Below are 10,895 nucleotides of genomic sequence, written 5' to 3'. Positions count from 1 at the left end.
ATTCCAGTAAAATAAACGGTCATAGCATAATAGTTGTAAGTTTCGCTGTGTTAATACACAAACAGCGTTAATAAATAAATATATATACGTAACCGTGTTTTTTATACTAGTTTAAGTCGACCTCTTTAGAGTATTGGTTGGATGACTGATAGTTGTCAGAGGGATAATCTAACAATTCAAAATCTGTGTTGTTAATACTAACAGAGTAGAAATAGCAATACACATCAAATAGTTTAATAGCTAAACAGGCAGAGTGAAAACTTTGACGTTGATAGGCAGCCAAATAGAAAAACTCTATGGAACTTTTTACGTTTTATATATGTAGCTAAACAAGCAATTACTTTTACTTGTGCATATTAATTAACTGTGCTAAAAAATTAAGTAACTTACTGAAATATACATATGGAAATTAACCAATCAATTTAATACCAAATTTATAATGAATTAAAATGAATGAGATTCAACCTTTTTTTTTCACAGGTTGTGAAGTTAGAATAACAAAATAACTCGTGGTGATTACACCTTTCAGTATTATTGCGAATGCGTTGTTTTTATAAGAAAACCAAAGCAAGTTTTTCTGGATGTGTAATCATAACATCAAATCTTTATTCACATAAACCCGGAAAGTTTCACTTTGATTACATTCCGTTTTTACAGTATAGCTCTTGCACTTTGTCTTCTCGGCAGGACTAGTGAAGACATCAAAATACATAAAAAATTACAAAACAATAAGTCTGGTAACTGTAGTTATTGCTGGAATTCAACATAAGTGGTAACGTAACATTAAAACTGACTCTCGCCTTTCATCGGCCACTACAGCCAAAAAGGTTGGTTTTCCTACAGATGTCAAATCAAATCATACATTTATTATTGTACATAAATGTCTTTCTAAAATGTTTTAATTATGGAACGATTTGCGTTAAAAACCTTTCCATTTCTTATTATTTTTTTCTTTTGCTAACAGTAGTATTCAAATGAATTCATAAACTATCAACTGCTTTGTGGTTGGTAACGTATTTGCCATCGTCAAATGTGTTGAGAAATTTACTATTCATTTATAATTTGAAACCAATTTTCACTTTTCACCAGAAGGGGACAATAAACTTTCTAAACCAAAATATTTCTTTCTCTAATTATTAAACATTTTTGGAATAGTTTCGAACAATTTATCTCAAAACATAAAAATTCAAACAACGCCCTTCTTACAAATACTTAATATGTAATAATTATTTTCCATTAAATCACTATATTTTGAATTATACTGTGGAGCATAATAGACATAAAACTAAATGTTTTATTTAGCTTTGCTAATGCACAGGTCAAACCAAACTACTTATGGAAGCAATATTCAAACATTACCTCATTACTTGATCTCAAGATTTCTTGTTTGTTTTCCATATATCTAAATAATTCTAACAACTTTTCCACATAGAATTTGGAATGTAATGTTCATTTTCAGTATTGTATCTTCTTTATCGTGTTTGTTTTTTATTAATTAAAAACATATGACAATTCTCTAGATTGACAGTTACAGGATTTTACAAACATTTAACATATATACTAAGCAAAACGACCAAATCTCATAGTTTTATCTTATACATGTATACATGCAAAAGCAATGCTGAAAATACAAAAGGGTAGGTAGGTAGGTAATAAGACCATTGGAAGGAAAGAACAAAATCTGCAGGTACAACACAAAGATATTATATATATTCTTCAGACAAAATATATTTAAAATGCACAAATATTTATGCCGTAGTACATATTTACAACGTGGGTTATACGTTCTTTCTACGCTTAAACGCCAGTCTGAATTAAAGTGTATTTGATTAAAAGTAGCTTTTTAACTGTAATTCAAAACTGTACAGTGTTTTTCTAAAATTAGAAAAAGTGTTAAGAGATTTTTAAAGATTGTTTTTTTATAAAGAGCATTTTCCATGATATTCTATTGAGTACATAATAAAAATATTAAATGAAACAATACAGGTAAATCAGTTATTTCAAGACAAAGTTTTTCTTTATGATAACTTATATTTTGCTTTAAAATGATTGTGTTTTACGATGAAGTTTTATTATACTATTATTATTCTATTTGTCTTCCAGTTCCCCTTATTAACTAAACCTACATTTTTTACAAGAAAACTTTGGTTAGCAGAAACTGTTTTGAACAATTACATATATATCGTTCTGCAAACAAATAATGAAATATTATTACACTATAAATACAAGGTAAATATATAAATAATCTTTAATAACACATCACATTAGGCAAAGATTATGACAAACAGCTGTTTCGTTTATATTATTTTCAAAAAGTATTCATATGTAATTAACTGGTACCCACCAGATGGCGCTTACTTTATTAAATTTTTTAGTATTCATATTAAGTCAGATATAATGCTGCATCAAATAAACAGTTAAGTATTTTAAATGATTTTGATCTAAACATATAAGTAGTTTTGATATCGTAATCTTCATATATTAATTTTACAACAGAATTATTCACAAGATGGTTTTGCGATAAGACTAAAGTACTGTGTTGTTTTTAAAAGTTTTTAATAATCAAATCCACACGCTTGAAAAAAATATGTTGATTTCCAGTTCCCGCTTTTCCTATTTGGAATGTGGAAGTACAATCACCTTTGTTATTCACTGTTGCACGAATATCTTAAAATGTAAAATATTCAATTTTTACATAGTAATCCCAGAGACGAGTTAGTATTCATTGTGATACTCGCTAATACTTTTTATGACGAAACCAAATGTATATATATCTGTACATATTTATATAAGATAAATTCATGTGCTTTTTTCTGTAATTTTCTATTTCCAATCCCAACTTTCTCGAGAACCCATGGTTTGCAGAATCCCGAAACTTCAACTAAAAAAGAACGAAAGCACGTGGGGTAATCATCATAACTGTTATTGAAAATTATCATACCACAGAGCGACACCTAGTGGGTCACCGGGAGTTTGAGTGAAAGATGTTAAAATACTCAGTTGCTTGCAGAACTTGTACGATCAGGACTCAATCCTGACACTTTCTTTCTCGCCTATAGAGAAACAAAAACGAATTAAAAAAATGTAAATTAATGTGGAACTAATATTTGGTCTTGTAGTATAAGAAATGTTTATGTCAGTTTCACCACTAAGAACGAAAACTATGTAAAAAATGTATATTCATCTTCGTAATTAATAAGCCCTTTTACTCTTTCAATATGCCTTCCCACTTGCAGGCTGTTAGAGGAATCCATCAACATTGTATTGACACATTACATCACAGAAGGTCTAATTCTGCAACAGCCGGTTGAACTGTTAAGACAATGGCATCATGGCAATCATAAGAAAAAAAACATTTCACCGAAACTTTTGTCGTGTTTTTATAAAACAGAATAACACCGAAAATAAATTATAGATATCACCGATCATAAGAAAAGATATTTCACCAAAACTATTGTAGTATGTTTAGAAAAATTAATAACACCGAAAATAAATTATAGATATCACATAAAATATATTTGCTTATTTGTAGCATACATTTTCAAGTTCTCAAAATTTACTTAAAACGTTTGGTGCCATACAGATTTATTTAGACTGTTTTTAATATTCTGCACCCTCCTCCACAACCGTCTGTTCACATCGTGTTTTTGTTGTTGTTGTTTTAACAACAAATTTCACCTAGTTTCAAGCTTGTTCAAATGTCCAAGACATAGTTTAACGTGATCCAAACTCTGCTCTTGATGGTAATAAAATATCGAAGGAACATTATCGACTAGAATTATCGGTATAAATCTTTTTTGTTGTTGCTGTTTTGATTTGACGCCATTACACGTGCTTACCGCATAATTATCTAATCTTGTAACAAGACTGAAAACATAGTAAATACACATGCCAGTTTTTTCACTAGCATAAATACAAGCAGCTTTCTAAAAAACTACATAATTTAGTTGAAGCTTACAATCTTGCTGAAGGATAATGTTACACATTTGTTGGCGCCTTTCGCAAAACGTTCTGCCCCTACTCAGGCACGTGCCTCTAGGCTTCCTAAGCTTTTCAGTTCCTCTTATTTGAAGGTGTTTATAAGGGGGATTGGATCATTCTTGTCCTCTCCCTCGCTATCACTCTAGCTATAGTAGTAAATCTCTTCTTCATAACAGTTTCTAAAAGGATCAACAGTTCGTGCTGGGACCAGTTATGACGAGACGGCTGCAGAATTTAGTCATATTTGGATTTAATTGGTCCTGATTCAAGTGCGAGGCCAAAATAAGCACATTTAAGCCATGTGGGAATAGTTGTGCCTGCTCCAACAGTCCAAATGAGTTTGTGAAATAAACATATACTTACATTTCTTTTTGGTCCATTTCACACCAACGGGGCAAACGCTTGTAAATAAAACGGATTTAAATGACTGTGTAACGGAGTTTGCTATACAAGAGAGAATGTTGAAATATCTTTATGTGTACGCGTCTTTAGTAACATAATTTAAGCATGAAAATCTATCTTTATTCCATAAACATTTAAGGTTACTTCGACCTAAACATCTAAGCATTCAACATTAAGTTAACAGTAGCCAAGGATCGTCTCTTTCATAATAGCACATTTATTTTCATTTTACCTCTTAAATGTATTCCCCTCTCTGGCTCAGCAGCATATCTATGGATTTATAACGCAAAATAACTTGGGTTTAATACACAAAATTGAAAAGACACAGATAGTATATGTGTAATATTGCGTTTATCAACAAATAAATTAACAGTGCAAAGTGTCTGTGTCGATTCCATCAGAACGTCTTTTATTATATGTTTCTCTCATATGTACAGTTGTACAGCGGGAGGTTTACGGACTTATAACACTAAAATCTGGTGTTCGATTCTTCATGATGAATTTGCTCTTAAACAAACAAATAAACTTACTACGCTACAGAAACGTTGAGTTAGTGATTGAAAGCGTTACATTCTATCTTCAGACATATTGTCTACCAACATTCTAGAAACGGTTAACTTGATCAGAATTTATAGAATTAATTATCGAATGCAAAGAAATATCTACAGCACAAACACTTCATCACACTAGTATATAAACGTATCCATCCAAAACACTATATGTATGCTACTATTCTAGCAGTATCTAAATGTATCTCTTACAAACACTATATGAATGCTACTATTCTAGCAGTATCTAGATTTATCTCTTACAAACACTATATGAATGCTACTGTTCTAGCAGTATCTAAATTTATCTCTTACAAACACTATATGAATGCTACTGTTCTAGCAGTATCTAAATTTATCTCTTACAAACACTATATATGTTACTATTTTAGCAGTACCTGTATTTCTCCATCGAAAACACTAAGTGTTATTATTCTAGCAGTATCTAAATTTATCTCTTACAAACACTATATGTGTTACTATTTTAGCAGTATCTAAATTTATCTCTTACAAACACTATATATGTTACTATTTTATCAGCACCTGTATTTCTCCATCGAAAACACTAAGTGTTATTATTCTAGTAGTATCTAAATATCTCCATCCCAAACACTTCATAAGTGCTACTATTCTAGCTGTATCTAAATTCACCATCTCAAGTAATATATGAGTGTTACTATTCCAGTAGTATGAGAATTCTGTATTCTAAGCACTATATAAACATAAAAATATCACAATAATTGTGTCAGTTTTAATAGCTGAAGAGAGGAAAAGGAAACCTTACTTAGACGATAATTAAGCTATGTATTACCCTCCCTACATCACATGTGACTTGGGGTTTATGTGCTATCGATCTAGCTAGTAAACAATAAAATTTCAGTCTATCCAATAAACAAATTATATTTCTTCAAAAAAAATCTATAATCCTCTCTTCAATAATATATAATTAAAATTAAAGTGTGCAGGCTAAAATCAATGCAAACGTAACGCCATTACAAACTATTAGACTACTTATGCCCTCCTTCAAGAGTGAGTACTTAACTTATCATGAGTTTCACACAAAAAATTGTTAATCATACTGGTGAGCTTATTGAGTTGAAAACGTATTTACGAACAGAGAAAACTACAGCCTACAAATTGTCTACATAGTATAGTGTTGTTTTTTGTTCTGTCACTTTGTGTTTGAGGTTTTTCTTCTGGTAGTTACAAATATATAAAGCAACACCATTGGATAAAACGACCTAAACACCATGTGTCATTGCACTATCATTGTCGTATCTTGTATATTATTAATTACCATTATTAATCAAATATATTGATTTTTACCTTTATTTTAAATAAATCCTGCTGCTGTTATATTGTGTGAAAAGATGCTAAGATGTGTTCAGTTTTAACACTTAGTTTAAAACATGAAGTTTACTTTTATATTTATTGTTTAAAATTCTTCACTAATTTCGAGTCTTACTTTTCTGGAAGTATTTCGCTATGTTTAGGTTATCCTGAATTATTACGGTAGTTTTTACTATACTTGGCAAGTTACGTAGAAAATTATAATATTATGCTTTTGTTTTAAAATATTCCTGGTTTTTAAAACCTACTTTTACAAACTAGCAATGATAATTCTGACAGAATCTTTATTAAAATAATGAAAGAATTATAAATCATGGACATGGATGTTTAGCCAGCATATTTCCATTGTATCGTTTATGCACATCTTAAAAAATAAAATTTCAGACGCAAGTTTGTGGTAGGTCTAGGAGAGGATTTTCATTTTAAAAACCCCACATCCATAAGATCTTTACGTGACCTCATTCTAGACCATGAAGTGTCAAGTTTCCCTGCTTGCAAGATATAATCTTATCTGAGTTTACAATTGAGATCATCGGATGTGCTGTCTTTGAAACTTTTACTGGGCCAGTACAATAGTTACAAACATCATGTTAGATAAAGATTGTTAGACATTTTCCCCACCGGTATCGTGTAGTGTGAGAAAACGACTTTAGAGAGAACAGATGATTAGTTAGAAAACGTAGAAGTGGTGAAATAAATGGGGTCTTTTCTGAAACGCTTCTTTAAAAAAAAATGCTTTGACAGTAAACTGTCCTTTTAAACATAGATTGAGGCAAACACAAGTTTCATGTTTCTTAGAGGAAAACTTCTATATGGGTTCGATTTCGAGTTCAATAGTTTTTTTTTGTACCAACAGTTTTAGAGTAGACAGAACAAAACCTAGTTGTTATATAGATAAAAGCATACTAAATATCTGATAGTTCCCGTCAAGGGTGGTCACAGATCTAATGTACTGCTGGCTCCATTTAACTCCTTGGGAACCAGCGTCTGGTGGATATGTTCCTGTAAATTATGTGTGTTATACGAGCTGTCTCTTATCCCTATGCTTCCAAAATGTCTAGAAAAGAAAAGAGAAGAACTCGTTATGTGTAGGCGGTAAATTACGATTCTCCAAGCTAGAAAAATACCATTTCTATAATGCATATTTGCCTGCACAGTTTACAATCAACCCTTTCTTTTCGTTCCCTGATGGCAGACGGACTTTACAGACCCATTTCCATTCGGCACACGACTGCTTTCATCAAGCCGCTGAACCTGTTGGTGTGAGCAAAAAATAAGTCCTCACGTGATGTTTTGTTCTGCACACGACTCACTAATATGGGACATTGCAAGAAGAAGTTTAAAGCCGCGTTTGCAAGACGGCGGGCGTTAGTCTTGCAGGCACCTGCTTTATGGTTGATATCTGTAGAAGCTGCACCAGCGCTCACGTTTAGAACATGGACAATTTAAACAACAATGGATCTACCATTTCTAAACGGGTGTACCTTAATTGACGGGCTGAGACGATAGATCACATTTCAGTGTAAAGAGGTAATAGTCAATGATGTTGGCCCTAGTGCCGCCGCCTCGCATCGCTCTTTGTGACGGTACTAGGCGAGGGGACAGCTTCTAGCTGACGTGCAGCTGAACAGGCAGGAGCCCACTCACATCTGCTTGTTCACAATGAATTCAATCATGCCTCACAATCAGGCGCCGGACATTTTAAAATAGTAAAAAATCTCGAAATGAAGAGGATATAGAGAAAAAAGTTCAGGTGCATCCAACTCGAAGTGAGTCTCGTACAAACGAAGCTTATTAAGGTCAGTGCCAGAGAAAAACAGGCATGTGTACCAATCCACAGGGAATCCTAGGCCTGCAGAAGGATGCCAGCTGGTCGCTGGTCCAGAGATTTTGGTGGGTGCATCGTTTTACTTAGAAATAAAATGAAGCGTCGACCGACCGTCTTCACTCACCTCAACCTCCGCCTCTGCGTGACGCTCTTGCTGAGCTCGATAAGCTCTCTGTTTCTCTTCAAAGTCTCGCAGTCGTTGGTTGTATCTGTCAATTTGTTCTCTGAGTACAGCATCTTCCACCTGCAACACCACAGAAAGAAAAACAATCAGAGGAAAACAAGAAGGCATACAAAACTAAGAACTGTATATCATCATATACGCGGTGCGCGGCGGTGCCCCGAGTGACGCGGATGAGCCTCTTATTACCACTCAACGGCAAATAAAGAAGAACCGATCTTTTCTCATCCGGCAGCACTTTTGCAGTAAAAGCAAGATTATGTATACAACAAAGGCGGCTTTTATCTACTATCACTGAAATTTCCACTTGTTATGAACTCAGCGTGTACATTTAAAACGTACAAAACCTTTCAATGTTCCGATTTGTCGCCTCTTTCTTACCTGAGCTCTCTCTTCGTCGTATTCTAAACATCCTACTCCATCTAGTCTTTCCACATCAATCCAACCTCTCCATCTGACACACACTCCATTCATAATGAAACTTGACTTTATGTGCACCTAAAAAAAACGACGTATAATTTTAGTAAAGGATAAAAATATAAAACAGTTGGCATTCTATTTGCTTCATAAAAATAATAAAATATATTTTACAGAACACTATGTTTCAAAAATAAATACAAAACCGATTTGTTTGTTGCAACAATTGCTGTGACAGAATAAAAATTAAAAAAAAATATTGTTTATGGATTTTACAGTCTTATAGCAATAATAATAAAATATCATAATATATATTTTTGCCACAACAATTTAGAAGCGATAAAAATATTATTGTTCTTAATTGAGTTACTCCAATCGTTAAACGGAGCGAAAGTTTGAAAATTTGAAAACAGACATTTCGGAACTTGACTATATTTTTTTCAGACATTTGAGAAAATAAGGAAATAAGCGTTAAAGTAACGACCAGTAGCTTCTTAGATAATATGTTAAAATCAGTAACTTTTGCCTCCCAGTAGCACAATGATATGTCTGCGCTAGAAACCGGGATTTGATACCTGTGACGGGCAGATCACACATAACCCACTGTGTAGTTTTATGTTTAACTATAAACGAACAAATAGTAACGCTCAGAGTTATTAATTAGATTAAAAAATAGTAAAACAATTTGAGAGAAAACTATAGTAAAATAATTGAAGTTAAATGCTCCGAAAAAGTTGAAACTAAAACAATGATTTTTTTGTGTTATAGTGACAGCTCTCAGAAACATATTACAAAGATGCACGTTTCGGCGAACCCTTTCAATGTCTTTGTGAAAAAGAAAATCAGAATTACTTTGCACCCCACGTCTAGATAAGTGCCAACAACTCCATGCCCAATGGTTAAAAATAGTTGTTTAACCATTGTTTAGTATTTACTAGGATTGACAACTTGTCAAGATTTTCAAGATCGCATGGATTACCTACGACTACGGAAATCATCGCTTTGCTGCCAGTGTGATCAAAAACATATCCTAGTAAAATCAGAGGGAGCTCTGATATACTGAAAGAAAAGACACTTCGAATTTCCTTTTAAAAATAGCTAACTAAAGAACAAAACGAATATTAACTGTGCAATAAATATGATAATAATTTGGAGTTTACTTCCAACGAAGATTTGCTGTTCCAATTGTGTTTATGATGTAAAACCTATTTATTGTGCTAGAAAGTATTGTTGGTTACTTGTAATGATAATTGTGAATTAAACACCAATACTGTACTGTTTTTACTGTTTAAAATACATAGAAAGTGACCAATTGACCTATATTTTCATGCAGTAGGTTTAAGTTTAAAAATATATACAGCTTAATTATAGCTACATTGAGGGGAGTCCATAGATAGAAATGCTCGTTACGTAAGCAGAACCACAAACGTATTATGAGAAACTCATGTGACCACAGTAAAAATTTTTACTGAAGCTCTATGGTCTCTCTTAACTTCTTTTCGCAACAGTGTAGGTTCATTACGTTGGTTTACACGTTCCTTCTTTATTAAAAGTTCTGATGGCATTTCCGGACAGAAATGTTTTCTCGCCACAAATTAGGGAGTGTTAGAAAAATAAAAGTATTATACGTGAGTTTGTGTGTGTGTGTGTATATATATATATGTACAAAATTTGACATAAATAACTCATTATATGTATATATAAATAAATATTCTAAAGGTAAAGAATAATAATATATATGCAAAAACGGCTCGTTTGGGTTGAGAAAATATTTTACATAGAAGGTCGAAACGTTGTTCGCTTTCTATGTAAAATATTTTCTCAACCCAAACGAGCGGTTTTTGCATATATATTTCTTACAAGTGGGTTTCCTCGACATCACTGATTAAAGAATAATAATGTTAAGTTCAGTTCAGAGTGTATTCGTTAGTACTCAACCACACACATACATATCACACAAAAATACATTTACTCACATCCCACATGTATATACATTTACACCTACACACCAACACCACATGTCTATAAATTCAATCTGCCACCGGTGGCTCTGCGGTACTTTTGAAAACTTATAAAGACAAAATACGGAGTTTCGATCCCTGAGTGAACACATATAGACTACTATGCAGCTTTAGACTGAGTGTGGTCAAATGGTTAGCGTTCCGAAATATTGATCTGAGAGTCCATG

At 32.7% G+C, this 10,895-nt stretch overlaps 1 protein-coding gene across 1 annotated transcript in view; it reads right to left on the bottom strand.

Moving 5' to 3' along the window:
* Positions 1 to 572: 572 nt before the first annotated feature.
* The window catches only part of LOC143239340 (protein big brother-like), a 40,334-nt gene continuing 30,011 nt past the window's right edge, over positions 573 to 10,895 (bottom strand). Inside the window, exons 4-6 of the mRNA XM_076480327.1 lie at positions 8,672 to 8,788; positions 8,234 to 8,353; positions 573 to 3,053 (exon numbers count right to left, since the gene is read on the bottom strand). Coding sequence (XP_076336442.1) covers positions 2,997 to 3,053; positions 8,234 to 8,353; positions 8,672 to 8,788 — 294 coding nt within the window. The 3' untranslated portion in view covers positions 573 to 2,996. The remainder of the gene's footprint in view (positions 3,054 to 8,233; positions 8,354 to 8,671; positions 8,789 to 10,895) is intronic.

The sequence above is a fragment of the Tachypleus tridentatus genome, chromosome 13 (genome assembly GCF_004210375.1).
Source record: "Tachypleus tridentatus isolate NWPU-2018 chromosome 13, ASM421037v1, whole genome shotgun sequence".
In the NCBI taxonomy this organism is placed as follows: Eukaryota; Metazoa; Arthropoda; class Merostomata; order Xiphosura; family Limulidae; genus Tachypleus; species Tachypleus tridentatus.
The sequence above is the reverse complement of the archived record's forward strand: the minus strand, read 5'-3'. Positions and strand labels throughout refer to the sequence as shown.